At 44.0% G+C, this 16,278-nt stretch overlaps 3 protein-coding genes across 3 annotated transcripts in view; 2 read left to right on the top strand and 1 right to left on the bottom strand.

Annotated features, from left to right (window-relative positions):
* Positions 1-757: 757 nt before the first annotated feature.
* Positions 758-3,892, bottom strand: chst7 (carbohydrate (N-acetylglucosamine 6-O) sulfotransferase 7). The gene is made up of 2 exons (XM_070832506.1): positions 2,544-3,892; positions 758-1,003 (listed from the first exon to the last, which is right to left on the bottom strand). Exon 1 carries the CDS (start codon positions 3,837-3,839, stop codon positions 2,574-2,576), a length of 1,266 nt encoding a protein of 421 aa, XP_070688607.1. The 5' UTR covers positions 3,840-3,892; the 3' UTR covers positions 758-1,003; positions 2,544-2,573.
* A 573-nt stretch (positions 3,893-4,465) lies between these two features.
* On the top strand, positions 4,466-14,047 carry tubgcp5 (tubulin gamma complex component 5). The gene is made up of 23 exons (XM_070832770.1): positions 4,466-4,774; positions 4,874-4,927; positions 5,283-5,391; positions 5,520-5,616; positions 5,701-5,780; positions 5,970-6,105; positions 6,259-6,376; positions 7,425-7,514; positions 7,682-7,775; positions 7,871-8,123; positions 8,980-9,182; positions 9,294-9,409; positions 9,543-9,808; positions 9,900-10,098; positions 10,448-10,636; positions 10,723-10,905; positions 11,023-11,107; positions 11,192-11,312; positions 11,479-11,630; positions 12,927-13,052; positions 13,181-13,269; positions 13,410-13,510; positions 13,671-14,047. Exons 1-23 carry the CDS (start codon positions 4,641-4,643, stop codon positions 13,715-13,717), a joined length of 3,042 nt encoding a protein of 1,013 aa, XP_070688871.1. The 5' UTR covers positions 4,466-4,640; the 3' UTR covers positions 13,718-14,047.
* Positions 14,048-15,644: 1,597 nt separating this feature from the next.
* Positions 15,645-16,278, top strand: part of cyfip1 (cytoplasmic FMR1 interacting protein 1) — a 28,524-nt gene continuing 27,890 nt past the window's right edge. The window contains exon 1 of the mRNA XM_070832902.1: positions 15,645-15,877. The gene's annotated coding sequence lies outside the window, so the exon portion shown is untranslated. The remainder of the gene's footprint in view (positions 15,878-16,278) is intronic.

Below are 16,278 nucleotides of genomic sequence, written 5' to 3'. Positions count from 1 at the left end.
GGTCAGTTTAAATAGTTTTAAAGTTATGTCTTTCTTTGACAAGAGAACTTATTCAGGTAATCCACCCAGAACAATTATTAAAAGAACCAACTTCTAAAGTTGAACACGTGGATGCTGGTAAACTTTGACCCCTCCTCAACACATCCTCACCCAGAGGGATGTCACAGCATTTTACAGTATTTTAGACAAAATATAAACAGTCAGAATGGTACACAATATGAATCAGTACCATCTGTTGTGTTTGAGAAAACTTGCTAAAAAGTTCATTGGCAGAGGACAGCGGCAGCTCTCCAAGACACGTCTGTGGGATATTAGAAAATTTCGCACCCATGTGAGTGTTTTGTCAGTGGGGCGCTGCAGCTGTCTAGATTCCTGAGGGCCCGGGGGTGGAACAATAGTTCCTCACTCAGGCCTCTTTTCCAGAGAATACTGGAGTTTCTTCTTTCAAAGCTCTACATTGGCATTGTTAGTGAACCAAATGCAGTTAAGTATCAGCAATGCCACGCTTAGTCTTAGGCTGGACGGATAAGTCACGCAGGTGAGAGCGAACCTGACGCTGCCACCCTGGATCCTGGCAGTCATCTCCCAAGAAGGGCCCATCTCGGGCTTTTTTTGGCCCTCGCCTGCAGGGGATTTGTGGAGGGATTAGTGCTACTAAAAGGACAGAAGGATAGAGGCAAACCAGTGCAGCGGCAGCACATACCAGCCCTCATCTCTCTCTTCTTGTTTACCCCCCCCCCTCCCCAACCCCCTCACATTGTCTCCATCTGCATTAGAACCTGGTGGTGTTAAACACAGTAAAAATAAGCTGCCGTCTCCCTGTTTCAAATTCGTCTGTCTGTGATTGGCTCCTTCTTTCCACTTGGATTTTCTCCAGTTCATCGGCCCTTCTCGGCTGAAGGAAAACAACCCATGAGCCGTGCTTGCGAGCTCCCAGTGGACCACATTCCAGCTGCTTGTTATGCTTTTCCACCTTTTGCCCTCAGCTTCGAATACCAGGCCCCTGGAGGAGGGAAAAAAATCAGCTGAGGATTAAAATGAAACCCTTAAGTTATGACACAGCTACACACTGAAAGAGATTCATAATATAAGGACCATCAACAGGGGTTAACGATATTCACGAGCTCCGTCAACAGCTCTGTTGGCGGCAGAGTCAGGGTGGAGGCAGTGAGACGAGGGGCACCCACTGCCTCCACCCTGTTTCTGCTCCATGCTGACGGCTTGCAGGCAGCCCAGCTCTAAAGGGTCCGCTTGTGAGAGCTGGTGGTGACAGGCTGGTGGTAACCCTGGGAGCTCTATCCCGTCACGGACAGCCGTACACAATGATCCCCTTCTTGACAGCAGAGTCTGGGGCCCAGTGACTCGCTGCCAGGCCCCCGCTATCCATGAGAGGACCCAGCATTGCCAGGGAGAAAACAATGAGGCCTCTATTACACAGGAGATCAGTCGGTCATTAAGGAGGGAGTTATATCTCTGTGACTGACTCGCTCTGATGGCTCTAAAAATCCGTTACTGGGGTGTCACTCATGTTCAAATGGCAATGCTGGACGGCCTACATTTATCAGAAACTTTGAACCCAAATACAATTGTCTTCATTTGACACCAGGTTAAACACGTGACTCATACTACATACTAAGATAACTGAAAGGGAACGCTCAGTGTGAACAAGGCCACATTGCCACTTACAGTATTAACAGGTTAGAGCGGTTATCTACAACACGAGAGCAGAGTCCATTATTATCTGAACAATATGACTAACAGATAATGTGAGGTGGGACTTGAAATCAACACAATCAGCAGGTGGATTTCCTGAAAGATACTATAAAACAAAACCATGTTCAACAAAATAAGATTGACGGACCCCTCCAGAAATGTTTCATGACATAAATATTTAACGTTTAAAAAAAGCGTGCCTGCTGAGCATAAGTGCCTGTTAAGGTTTTTCTACAATTTTGTTAGAAAATCTTACAATGACAGCGTGTGTGTGTGTGTGTGTGTGTGTGTGTGTGTGTGTGTGTGTGTGTGTGTGTGTGTGTGTGTGTACTGGGAGCTTGAGGTTTCTACATCCCACTGGATTTAGGACCAGGATTGGCTTCCAAAACGTGATGTTACGAAATCAGCAGATGAACAGTTTCTTCGTGTCAAACTCACTGCACTCAGATCAGTCTGCACACTGAGGGGAAAACATCCAAGTGAAGTAACAATAAGCACACTCATTTTTGTGTGAGTGTAGGTGTGTGTGTGTGTGTGTGTGTGTGTGTGTGTTAGGAGGTGGGGCGCTTTAAATGCATCAAACTCTGCTCTCTACTGATGCCAATATGGACGCTCTGGCTTCAGTTTACCTCCATCAGAGGGAGGTGAGAGGTCCAGCATGAGTCACAGCACAGCAGCAGACCGAAGGAGAACCTGAAGGATGGTTTCTGTTAAACCACCAACTTCCTGTGCTGACAGGTTTAAAGCCATGGCTATATGCACAACTCTGCAGAGCCACACACACTCTGCAGATTGCATCCTCTTGAATTAGACGCGTGATCTCACCATACCTTAGCCCATTGCTTCTTGGTTCCACGCCCTCATGTAGTCTTGTCCACGCTGTTCTTCTCATAGCCCAGCTGCCTCATGACCTCGCTGCAGTAAGCCTCCACCTGGTTTATCTGCTCAACATTGAGTCTCTCCCTCCAGGCATATATAGCCTCCTTTGCATCCCTGGATGATATCAGGAACGGCCTGTCCGAGGAGTAGCCCTGGCCGTGCGTCATGTTCAGGGCGAACTTCTCCAGAGCGGGGACGGTGGAGAGGTTGGAGAAGCGGTAGAGCCTCTGGAGCTCCTCCATGGGGCGCAGGACCAGGTCCTCGTAGCGGATGCGGTGGTAGTTCCTCCTCACCCAGGGAGGCGCGTTCATGACCAGCATCATGTCACTGAGCCAGTTGTCACAGATGAGCTCCATGGCGCTGGAGACGTAACTCTCCGCCCGGTTCACCTTGTTGCTCGGCACCAGCAGCCGCTTGTACTTGTCGTTCTGCTTTTTACTCCTCAGCACCTGGATGCTCTCCTTCACCAGGGCCTGCTTGGACTTCAGGCGAGAGTTGTGCACGGCCCTCGGGTCTCTGAAGAGCTGAATGATCTGGAGGTTTATCGCTGGGTCTTTCATCAAAGGAACCAGCGTGCTCAGGTCCAAAACGCGGACTCCTTTGATCACCATCACCGGGTACTTTTTACACTCCCTCTCCAGCTCCCTAATGTCCCGCTTTTGGCATTTTGCGCACTGGTCCTCTTTCACCAGCCCGATTTCGTGCCGCTTGTGCGCATCGCACAGCGGCTCCGAGCAGATCACCTTGTTCATTTTCCAGCCGAATATGAACGAGGTGGTGATGTTCTGCGAGCCGGCGTAAAGTTTGAGGACGGAGAAGTCGCAGCGGTACAGGGCGTTCATCATGTCCCGCACTGCGCCCTGGAGACTACCCGCGTCCCCCGGGTACAGAGCCTGCCATATGTGCCACATTGGCTCGTACAGGTAAAAAACATCGGGGTGCTGGTTGAACAACTCCCCCAAAAACGAGGATCCGGTCCTCCAGGTGGCATGCAGGTAGATGTGTATCCGAGACTGGCTCCGGTTGACGGCGTGCTCCGTCGCGTCCGTGCCGTTGAGTTTGTATCCGCTGTCCCACAGCAGCGCCACCGTGTTCTCCAAATCTGGGCATCTCGGCTGCTGCTGAGGCAGGCGGCCAGCGTTTTGAACGGATTTATCCCGGTAATCTAACACGTACGGGATTAGCAGAAGTAAACCTGAATATGCCAGAATTAAAATCAAGTATTTCTTGTGTAGCCTCCTCTTCATTTCCTTTGGCCCAGAGGGGGGTGGCTGGCTTCTTCTTTGAGGGGTCGGCACGGCGCTTTGTGAGCACCGTGGTCGCTACAGTAAAGTTATGTGTGTGTGTGTGTGAGTGTGTGTGTAGGATGAGGAGGAGGAGGGGAATTAACCACGCCCCATTAAAGACAAAACACCAGTTTACCCCTCCTTCCCGTTCACACAGGACTGCCAGCTGCTAATATAATTGCTTTCCATCGTCACAAAATGTGCAGTTCAAACTGTTATGAATAGATGCGTAGGATGCAGAGAGGCTCAGCACCGCTAAATTGGAAATATCAAAGAGCCTTGAAGAGGAGATGCTCTCACGTGTGCAACCAGCCATAACCCCGCAGGAGAGCAATGCATTAGTGGAGATTAGTGGGGGTTCGTTTGAATATATTGAGTTATAGATGATGTATTGTTATCATCATTAGCCGCACTAAGTGCCCATCTCAACCTTCTACATGAAAATGAAAGCGCACACTTTTTAAAAAAACTTTATTTTGATATCGCGCATGCGCACTTGTGTTTGTTGTCGGAGGCAAACTGCGCGGCACTGACGGAATCAATGGAGACACAACTAGCGTCAAAGCTGCCCTGCTTTTGCTAGAAGTGTCATTATAGTGTCATTTCTTGTTCACGGCAGCACGTTAGCTCTCAGAATAAGCAGCCAGCCAGACAGACAGACTGACAGACAGACTGAATGGCAGACAGACAGCTAACCTACATGTAGACGCCCGCCTGTAACGTTGCCACCAAGCTAACATCAGCACCACTGCCTGCATCAACATGGCTCACTGGAGCACCTTCGAAAAGGAGACAGAGAGGGAGACGAAGAGGCTGATTAAATGTATCAGCGGGGTCGAGGATGAGGAAGACCAGAATTTCCAGCTGGCTCTGAAGTTCGCCTGGTCAAATTTCAGGTGACTAGTAGAGGAGGGCAGCTAGCTCAACTCCTGCTAATGCTAACAACATGCTAGCCACAGACAGGGATGCTAATAACAAGTCTGGTGCCTTGACAGGTTTCATCGGTACCTGGACGTGGACAGCCATAAAATCCAACGCAGTATAAGAGGGTGAGTGAGTCTGTGGTGGTCTTTGACAACTATTGTAACAAATGAGTAATTTGCATTACAGTTAGTAGCATCTTGCATAATAAAGTCCTCTATTTAACTGTAGGTTTTCATGAACTGAGAGCTTGACATAGTGATTGTTTACAGTAGCATTGGTTACATTTTTAATCTCAGATGAGGACTGCAGTGACTTTTATAAATAACACCTTCTATTCCTGAATATACAGTTTTAAAAAGGTACTCAAGCAGCCTCCCCTAGCTCGTGGATGTGACTGATTTTGTAATTATAGGATGATCATGTTTTTCCATTTCCCCTCACACTACACAACAGTGATGTGCAATCTGCTGTGTTTTCCAGAATCTATGAAAAGCTCATGGTCCACTCAGACTTGAGTAAAGCAGAAAGCTGGATGAGGCTGACTGAAGAGTTCCTGAACTCACCTTTACCCAATACAGATGGAACAAAGGTACAGCACATAACTTGTCACCCAACACTGCCCTCAAGACAAATACCCAGTGGACACCTTTCCTCCTGGCCTGTGTACAACAATGTAGCATCCATTACAGCTGTTTATTCATTCGTTTTCTTCTGCAGACTGATGTACACCACAGCATCCTGTCACTGCTGCTCTTCTTATCTGGCTCTCCCTCAAACACAGACTTTACTGAGAGACCCAGGGTGAAGGAGGCCGGTGAGTCGATGCTTCACTTTTGAAATTGTTTTAAAATGCTGACGTGCCCCAATGAATCATTATCACTTTATCTTGCATCTGCAGAACAAGAGGACGACTTTGACTGGGCTAAATATCTGATGGAAGGTGAGGACCTTGACACTGGACCGTACCCAGATACCCCTGTGAGTACATAAGATAAGATATTCCTTTTTTTAGTCCCATGGCGGGGAAATTCATAATCAATTCATAACCACTGCACAAAATGCTAATAAGAATCATAACAAAATTAACTGCAGTCCAGTGGAAATAAAGCAGTACCCCGTGTAGTTTCTTTGGGTTTTATATCTAAATAGGTCTGGTCTGGTTTTTAGGAGTGGTCTGAGGAGGAGAGCGAGGACGACGACAGCCAGCAGCCAATCAGCAGGGAAGACTCTGGGATCCAGTTGGACAGAACTCCCCAGGAAGACCAGGACAACAACAACAAGACAGTTCCAGTTACATGGACAGGTGGGAACAGATCATACAGTAACATACAGCAGAAAATAAGTGATAGAATGACTATTGAAATATGTAAAGCTGAGACAAATACAAACATCTATATATCTACACTGAAGGTTTTTTTAAAAATCTGAAAGTAATTCTAAGTTTGTGTCTTTCCAGTGGGAGAGCCTGACGCTCGGGTCTGGCTTGAACAGCATGTAGTGACGCCGTACTGGGTGACTCATGCGCCTCGTTTTCCTCACAGCTTGCATTTACACTCCAACTTGCTCAATGTGTGGTAAGACTCCAAACTGTTGTATAGGACTTTAGAATATAGTTTGGATGCACTGATTCATGTTTTTAGACGTACAACAGTGTTAGGGACACCTGTAGACGTACTGATATCAATATAAGCTTAATTAAACTACAGCAAGCGTTTGGGCCACATTTACTTTGACTAGATTGTAAGAATAAAGTCATAAGATTTCAAGGAAAAGATAAGAATACAATAATGAATATAACAATGTTGTTATGTTTGTCTCAGCAAAAGACTTTTACCTACAACTGGCGTACTGGTCCAGTCTGTGTCTCCTGCTACTGTCACTCTGCCTGTCGCACTGAGCTCAGTTATTAAAACAATTTGATTTATTTCTAAGTTCTGAGTCCTAAAACTTATTATGATGAGATTCTTATTGGTAAAAACCTTTAGATCCTCCACAAGCAGACAGACTGCTCTCTCTGTTTACTACGCTCAAGTGTTTGGCTATTCCTATAAGGAAATGATCACAATATTATGTCTTTATTTTCAATATATTATTTCTCTCTCCGTAAAATAATTACAACTTTGTCTAGTACTGACCTTTTCTTGTAAAATTACAACTTCAGTCTCATAATATGATAACTTTTATTATATGAAAATTATGACTATTGTCCCTATTGTAAGTTTTGTTTTTAAAATTGTGATTTGGGTGATTTGTGATTTCTCTAAAAGTTAATATCTGATATCTCCCAGCCATATCAGACGCAGAAAATGTAGCACAGAAAACGTAGCACAAATGCAGTGATGCATGACAACGTTACGTTGACGAAGTAATCTAGAAAATGATACTGTACTTTGAGTGGAGTAATTTCTGCTAAAAAGACAAAAAAGATCACAAAAGTGCTAATTACATAATCTGCAAAGTAAAACAGTGAGGTCGTTAATGGACCAAAATAACGTGATACCAGTCAAGACTAGTGTTGCGTCTGCATTTCGGTGGAGTTGTTCTCAAACATAGAAGTTAACTTCGGCGTATTTGTGAGTTGAAATGATGAAAAATGTTAACCCTCAGCTTCTTTCTTCTCAGGGATCAGCACTTGTATAACACTGATCCATTGTATCTGCCGGAAGAAAAGGCCTTTGTCACGGAGACCCAAGTAATACGGGAGACACTGTGGTAAGTTGTAACGATGCTGTGGTGTGTGACTGTGCCCATTGTACAAACTTACAAAGAAGCTGATCTCCTGCTTTCTCGCAAGCTCTATCTTAGATCCCCTAAACATTTGAGTCCTATCAGCACCGTTGTGTTATCGTAAAGTTGAGCTCTGTGTCGTTATGTTGCAGGCTTCTGTCTGGGGTTAAGAAACACTTTATTTTCCAACACCACGATGGAAAAGTGTCAGTAAGGAACAACGTGGTGGTGACTCATCTGACTAGTGTGAGTTAAAAACCTGAAAATTTCTTGTGTTACGCTTTAAGAAATGTATCATCTGTCATCTATAGGTTACAGTCTTTTCTGTCTGTGTGCTGCAGAACTGTCTGCGCTCTGTGTTGGAGCACATCGCCGTTTACGGGCAGGCGGTGTTCAGGCTGCAGAGGTTCATCGACGAGGTGACGGGGTACAGCTCGGAGCCGTGCCCACCAGGCTCCGGTTCCTCCTACAGCTCCAAGAAGGGCTCCGAGCCTCCCTTCAGGACCTACCAGGCCTTTGTGTGGGCACTCAACAAGTACTTTACCAGCTTTAAAGAGGAGCTGACCAAAATTGAGAGAGAGCTCATATGCAATGGTAAGTGCAAGTGTGTTTAAGGGTTTGATATCGCTGGATAACCCTTGATACGATACTGTAACTAAATTATCATGTAATACCAGCAGGACATAACACTAGAATCTCAGTACAGGTGATCTTGTTAAACTAGATGTAATAATATCCAATCGTAAAGGAAAGTGTAGCCATATTGATGGGTTTCTGAGTGATGTCTAGTTAGTAGGATGTCAAGGTTATCACAAGAAAAAAAGCTCCCTGTTTGGTCAGAGTGCCTAATTAGCCATTAGACTGTAGTAATCTGCTCAGAGCCCTAGATTTTAATAAGGTGGTGGATAGTTTGGCATAGAAACTGCTGAGGAAGGAATGCCTGTTTTAACACAAGATAGCTCACACTGGTACCGTGTGTTTATGGCTCTTTAATGAATAGTATAGATGTTCAGAATAGGGGGGTTGCAGCAGAAGGAATTTGTGTGTTCACATATGATAATACAATAGAATAGATCTTTATTGTTCTCCAGGATGGAAACTTGTCTTTGGCTCCTCAAACACAAGAAAAAACAACATAGAAAGCTGACAGGCATTTAGTAAAACATATAGATCATATAGTCATATAGCACATTAAAAAAAGTTCATGTCTGTGGGTTAGATCTCATCACTCACTTTCATTAGTTCAGAATATTGACTGCACTTGGGATGAAGGACTAATGCTAAATACTATTAGCTATTGTGAGCTTTGAGCTGCACGTTTTCTACCCTCCTGCAGCTCTCTGTACAGTTGCTGGATCAAACATTGGTCTCCACCCCGGTCGTGTATCTGATTCATTAGGGGTTCATTTCTCGTGTCGGCCGGTGTTTGACGTGTTGTCCTCCTTTGCAGATGAGACTGTGACCCTCTCGGCAGTTCTGGAGCGACTCAACCCTCACTTGGCACAGATCAAAGTGCTGCACAAAGTCTTCTGCACTGGGGTCGCCGAAGTCCCCCCTCAGACCCCGAATGTCGTGCGGGCCTCTCACTTGCTCAACACTCTGTACAAGGCCATTATTGAGTACGACAGTGTCGGGGAAGCATCAGAGCAAGCAGTGAGTGTGTCCCACGTGCGAAGCTCAGTGAATTCAACACATGAAACAGAATTTGTGGATCTTAACACGGTCTGTGTGTATGACCATCCCCGTGTCCTCTTCCCGTACTAGGTGGCCTTGTTATTTTCTCTATGGACAGAGACAGTGAGACCATATCTGGAGATTGTGGATGAATGGATTGTTCACGGCCACCTGTTTGACCCTGCCAAAGAGTTCATCATCCAGAGGCAAGTAGATATTCTGGTCTAACATTTTGGTGGCTACACTTCAGTAACTGACAGAGACATTTGATCATTTGAGTTTTTCTGATTATTTTAAATTAAAATATATATATATATATTTATGTATGTATTTGCTCAGGAACAAGGATGTCCCAGTGAACCACAGGGACTTCTGGTATGCCACCTACACACTGTACAGCGTGTCTGAGACGGTGGAGAATGAGGAGAAGCTGAACGATGCAGCCAGCGGGAGCTCTGGAGGGGATCAGGGCTCCAGCAACAGGCAGCTCACCATGGTGTCCTTCCTCAAACCGGTGCTCAAGCAGATCATCATGGCCGGGAAGTCCATGCAGCTGCTCAAAAATTTGGACTGCAAGGACACTGAACAGTCTGGATCCTCCAGGGGTCAGTGTGAGCTTCCCTCTGCTAGTTTAGTTTCTTCTACTTAGCACAGCTGTGTTGCAGCGTTTCATTTAAACCTAACCTTGTGTTGCAGATGCAGAGAGGAAGAGTTTATACACACTGTTTCTGGAGTCGGTGCAGTCACGCCTTTGCAGCCAGGAAGGGTCGCCCACAGACACAATAAGCGAACAACAGGCCACCAAGAAGAGCCTCATAAAGATGCAGTCCATCATAGCACAGCACCTGGAGATCGAGGACATCCACGATCCATTGCTGGCCATCAACTTTGCCAGGCAAGCAGCATCCGCTACATTCAAATTACATGTATCTCCACAGATTACTGTAGTAACATTTGTTCAGCTCAGAAATAAACAACGAGGCAAACTGTAAAAATGCCAGAATGTGAAAACTAAAAAGACTTTTCTCGTCCACAGCTGTTCTCCTTTCAAGAATAAAGCTTCAGGCTTCAATTTAGCCATTGTTATATAATGTCTTTTTTGCAACTGCTGGTTTTATAATCTCCTAAATTGTTCTGTCCAAAGATAATTAGATTTTAAACCGATTATATTTTTGCTGCGTTGCTAATGACAGAGAGTTTGAAAACCTAATGTACCCAAACCTAAAGTCTGTGCTCCCCCTCAGGCTGTACTTGGAGCAGAGTGACTTCCATGAGCGTTTCTCCGGAGGAGATTTCATCGTAGACCGCTCGTCTCAGTCAGTCACCTGCCAAACATTTGAACTCACCCTGCGTTCTTGCCTCTATCCTCATATCGAGAGGAGGTACATCGAGTGCTGCGGGAACCTTATGAAGACTCTGAAAAAAGACTACAAGTGAGTATCGATCTTGGAGTTATATGAGTTTGTGTGTTTTTTTTTATGCTCATATAGAGCATTTGAGTTCCTTGATGTCTCCACAGGCTGCTCGAATACCTCCAAGCTATGAGGAACTATTTCCTGCTGGAAGCTGGAGACACCATGTACGACTTTTACACGGCCATCTTTGACAAGGTGCAGGAGAAGGAGAGCTGGCAGCAGCCTTCCTTTCTCAACAGTCAGCTGCAGGAGGCAGTTGGACAGCGCCACCCAGAGGACAGCAGCAGGTACTAAACGTGTTTATTAGTGAAGAATCCGATTGAAGCTAAACTTATAACTAGAAGGATAATTTCTTCTTTTGTCACTGAAAATCAGTATTTTCCCCATCATTTGATATTCAATAGGTTGTCAATCATCTTGGAGACCATTGACCCTGCGAGGAAAAAACACCCTGTGAATAATCTAGAAGTTCTCACCCTGAGTTACAAGGTGAGCAGTGTGAATTTATTTTGCTTGAGTATCGTTCATATTTTTCCAAACTGCCATGTTGTTAATTCCTGTGACTCTGCACAGGTTCCCTGGCCTGTTGACATCGTGATCAGCTCTGAATGTCAGAAGATCTACAATCAAGTATTTCTCCTCCTGCTGCAGATCAAATGGGCCAAATACAGTTTGGACACACTTCGGTTCAGCGGTATGAGTTCGGCTGGTACTTTAACATCTGCATAGTCTACTAGTTACTCCAAAATAAAGCTCCATTAATAGATATGAATGACAACAACTTGATCACACGAACGGTTAATCTCTCCATTTAATTTCAGTGTGTTATTTTCTAATATGTGAATTAATGTTTCTTATAGATTTCACAGATGTCACTAAGAAACTGGAGGGCACTTTGGCGGAGGAAGCGAAGTTCAAAGAGTGTATAAATCAGCAGATTCACCGAATGTGTCTGCTGCGGGTCAAACTCATGCACTTTGTCAACAGCCTTCACAACTACATCACGACCAGGGTGAGACGACTCATGGAACAGACCTGTTCACTGCAGACATTCAAGCTTTTGTATTAACTTGAATGATGCACAGTATCACAACCCTGCCATCAAAGCAGCTAATTGGAATTTGGCCACTGTGTACATATCAGTATTGCACATCATGAATAAGTCTTTTTTTTTTTTTTTTTTTATCACTAGCACAGTAGTAATGGGACCATACATCAGACCAGCAATAAGTCATCCAGAGTAGGCTCTTTTCACCAGCCCCTTTTGGGGGAAAATCATCCCTTCTAGACAGCGACAACAAAAACTCTGATCTCTGATTTGTTCCACTGCCGTGTTCTAATAAGTATCCTGATAAAAGGGTTTTACGGCTTTAAGCTAAACGCTAACGTTATATGATTGTGTTTCTGCCGCTGTGAACAAATCAACTTCACCCTTTAAACTCGGGGGTGCAAAGCCCCCAAACCATTTTTACTTCCATTTATCTAATACTGACAGCTGTAGTCTAACATTAGCAGCACAGATGTTTGTCAGCCACAGCACGTAATACAAAGGCAGGACAGTGGCAGCAAACCTGAATCATGGTAACTAATAATTGTATAAAAATCCACAGCCTCCTGTAACCTACATCATTCTAAAGAATAAGTGGTTCATCATAGGCTACTAACAGTTACTGGTTGGAGCTCAGGCTACACTCACAGGCTTTACGTGAATTAACACATAGGCTATAAGGTGATGTTATCTGGGCACAGTGTTGCTAGCTAGCATACTATTTATAGAGTTGGACTGAAAAGTAAAATATTTCACTGGTAATTTGCAAACCAGGAGACTTGATGAGATAAAAACAGATGTCCTGGCAGGACACTCGTAGCCTGTGGGTGGGGTTACACCCGCTCGCTGGGGAGACTGAAGGGGTGTGATTCAAGATGACGTGACTTAACATTGTGTCTTTGGGTCTTTTATAAACTAATTTAATTCTAGGGATTTTGTTTTGTACTGCTGTTTTACACTAAAATATATAGCAAGTGTGGTGTTTTCCCCTACAAAAGGTCCGGGATGTGTTGCAAGCCGAAGTTTCCAGATGTGCCAGTCTCATATATACATGCGGTTTCAAATGTTTACACCCATTATTTACAAATGAAGTTTACTTTGTACTATAGATAGACTGCTTTTAATGATCACAATGATGGTGAATTGAAGCATAACAGGAAAATGCACATTTGATCAAAACCACTTGTATGGTCCTTTTTTAAAACTGAGATTTAATTTTTGGCATACAATCTTAAATCCGTCTGCACTGTCTCTTGGCAGATTCTGCACAGCACAGGACTGGAGTTTCAGCACCAAGTTCAGGAAGCAAAAGACCTGGATCAGCTGATCAAGATCCATTACAGATATTTGGCAACCATTCACGACCGTTGCCTACTGAGGGAGAAGGTAAAGAGCTCTGTTTACCATCGTTAGGGGTCACATAATCCTGTTTTGTTATTGTCCTCGCTGTTCAAACTGAGGCTGCTGATCACTTTATGTATCCACTGTTGTCCAATGCTGTCGTGTTTTCTCAGGTCAGTTTTGTGAAGGAGGCAATAATGAAGGTTCTCAATCTAGTCCTCATCTTCTCCGACCGATGGCAAGCCGGATTTGGAGCCTGGAAGTAAGAACTTTCATATAAACGGGAGAGAAATAAAGTTTATTTTTTGTATCTGAAGCTCCATCCGCCAAACCCCAAATCTGTGGTGCTCTCTCTTTCTTGACAACCCGGTTTGTGTCTAAATATTGTGTTTTCACTTTCAGGATCGAGTCCATTGATAAAATGGAATCCGATTTCAAAAATTGTCACATGTTCCTTGTGACTATTCTCAATAAGGCAGTTTGTCGTGGCTCTTTCCCTCATTGTAAGTAAGAAACGGATCCTTTTTTGTCGAATCCATACAGATCTCTGATTTCCAATAAACTAGATGTCATACTGATGCTCTGCCAGTACATTCTTCATGCACAGATGGGAGTCATTAACAAGAGGTAGTCAAGTGTTCTTTGCTTTCCCCCCTTGTACAGTGGAGTCTCTGGCCCTCTCTCTGATGGCGGGGTTCGAGCAGTGCTGAGGAACCATGCATGCGTTTATGTGATGGACTGAACTCCACTGTTTGTTTCTACGTCTCATTACTGTCTGTCGTCTGACTGCTGTCATTGTTCACGATGATGTGCACCATATGATGTCACTATCTGCTCCGGCTGAGATGGACTCGGACTACGTGATGCTGGAGGACATCTGCGACTTTTTAGAGCCGTCAAACAAGCTCGTTGAGAACAAACATCAGCCTCTGTATTTAAAGCACTGTAACTTTCTGTAAATTAGTTTTTTATGGGCTGTTGTGTTGATTGTTAATGTGTATATATTGTATGAAGCACAATAAATCTTGCTTAAGGCTGCAGTTATGTCATGTTTTTTTAAACTAATGTAAACTAATGCTTTACAATAAAAGTTAAGATTAAGGTTTATAAATGGTCATACTACAATATTGTAGATGATACCTCTGCAAGACACTGGTCATAAAGGAAGAATTGATGCCTCATGGCACTGTTACTGTAGAGCGGAAAATAAGTTGATGGCCCTATGTAGGTAAATATTCACAACCCAGACTATGCTGCCTTTCTTTTTTCATTCACTGTATGGTGTGAGAGGAGATTAGGTTTATCCGATCAGCCTCGTTTATCTTAGGAGTTCAGTAAGAGCAATTAAGTGGCTCAGTGGTCAGCACTGTTGTCTCATGCAACAAGAAGCTCCTTGGCCATCAGCTATGTCAAGGTTAAAATTTGAATGTTTTACTTGTTAGCCACAGTGTAGCCTTTGTGCTGCCCTTGGCGTCCTGGGATGAGCTGTAGCTCTCCACAACCCTGAACAGAATAAGTGATTTAGAACATGAACTGATGGATTGGTAATTAAAAAAAGGGAAGAGCTGTTATTCTTTATTAGGTCTGAATTGTTACTTTTACTTAGAATAAAAGAAGCGCACAAGGGCCACTTTAATTTTTCTGTTCTCAATTTTATTTTCTTGTTTTAGTTTTAGTCCTGTTTACACTTACATGTTGTTCTTTAAACTGGTTTGTCTGGTATCCCTTTTGAGAATAAAATAATTACTAGGTTCTTTAAAGGGCACTTCCCCACTTTTATTACATCAATTTAGTTTTGTACCATTGGCAACTAGAAAGTTACATTAAATCTTGTGCCTGATAGTGGACTGTATTAGGTGGGTGTATGTTTGACACTTGCTATTACACTAAATAATATTTTAAAAATGGGTTAGCCCTACTTTAGCATTGCATGAGTAGATGAATGTTACCAGTGGTGACTCTACTATCCACCAACTACTGAAGAAGAGACAGATAAAATGTGAAGACTTTAAGAATAAATAAAATATTATACATCACTGTCACCTAGTAAAATGACATTAGCAGTTATACCTTCCATTGGTGACAAAAATGCTGTCAATTTTTAAAGCATTTCAAATCAAATCAAATCAAATCAAAGACTTTATTGTCACATGCTCAGCAGTTACATGAAGCAATCACTGGCAGTGAAATTCTTGTGTCTCTGGTTCCCGGTAACACTGCTAACAGTATCAAGTAAGTAAGTAATATAAAATGAGGTATATACAACAACAAAAAATAAATAAAATAAAATAAAATAAATAAATAAATAAAATAAAATGTACAGCTAAATAGATAAATAGAGGTGCAAATTAGGGCAGTGCAAAATTGTTGTGCAGATTATGGGCAGTTTTTATAAAGAACAAATGTGTATTATATTTTGTGAGTACATGTAATTGTAAATGATTTATGTAAAGGAGGTCCCACGCCCCATGCTGAGAGTGGATTTGTTTGTGGGGGGTAGGGTTTTTTGGCACTCCTCACCCTCCGTACCCTGGGGCAGGTAGTCGCGGTGCATTCCTCTGGCTTCACCTCTCTCTCCCCGTGTCCCTGCCCTAGTGGAGGAGGCCAGCACCGCAGCTCTGAGCCCAGTTTCCTGTTGAGTTTCCCTGTTTGAGGGACAGGAACTCCCTGCTCTGCTGCTCTCCCCCGCCCATGATAATAACACCGACCGAGGAGAGATTCCTCTGGCCGACGACAGGAAAAAAAAAACTGGGACTGAAGACCTCCAAACGTGGACTTCCCAGTCGTCAGAGGGATCCGCTCTCCGCTTACATGGCGTTGTAGCCCGGTTTATTAACGCACAAGTTTTCCCTGCTAACCAACAACTCCGGGTGAGTAGGAGCGATTTATCGCGAAGTTGTGAGAGAGAGAGAGAGAGAGAGAGAGTTTCCAGCGAAGTCAACTCGGTGAAAAAAAGTTGAGTCCCGTGTCTTTGGGTGTCTCCTCCCCGGCGTTGGTGAAGTCTTCTGTTAAAACACGCGTTTTTCTTATGGACTTCTGATTTGTTAGCTTGAGGAGGTCAACAGCTTGGTTCAATGTAAAGCCATTTTCCTGGCTCACAGGCCCGAGCTGTGACTAATCTCAGGCCGCGGCACGGAGCAGGGATACGGCCATTATCCCTGAGAGTGTTGGAGGCAGCACCTACGGCACTTTTCCACACCTAAAGCTCACTATTACCTCTGGTTTGCTCGCTCTGAGCTTTATTTTACAGCAATGATTGTGAATTTGGGCA

This window comes from Pempheris klunzingeri, chromosome 6 (assembly GCF_042242105.1).
Source record: "Pempheris klunzingeri isolate RE-2024b chromosome 6, fPemKlu1.hap1, whole genome shotgun sequence".
NCBI lineage: Eukaryota > Metazoa > Chordata > Actinopteri > Acropomatiformes > Pempheridae > Pempheris > Pempheris klunzingeri.
The sequence above is the reverse complement of the archived record's forward strand: the minus strand, read 5'-3'. Positions and strand labels throughout refer to the sequence as shown.

Coding starts and splice junctions, on each gene's coding strand:
- chst7 (XM_070832506.1), bottom strand. CDS start 3,839: ATGAAGAGGAGGCTACACAAGAAATACTTGATTTTAATTCTGGCATAT.
- tubgcp5 (XM_070832770.1), top strand. CDS start 4,641: ATGGCTCACTGGAGCACCTTCGAAAAGGAGACAGAGAGGGAGACGAAG. Junction 6,377..7,424: donor TCCAACTTGCTCAATGTGTG/GTAAGACTCCAA, acceptor CTTTCTTCTCAG/GGATCAGCACTTGTATAACA. Junction 11,108..11,191: donor TTCTCACCCTGAGTTACAAG/GTGAGCAGTGTG, acceptor GACTCTGCACAG/GTTCCCTGGCCTGTTGACAT.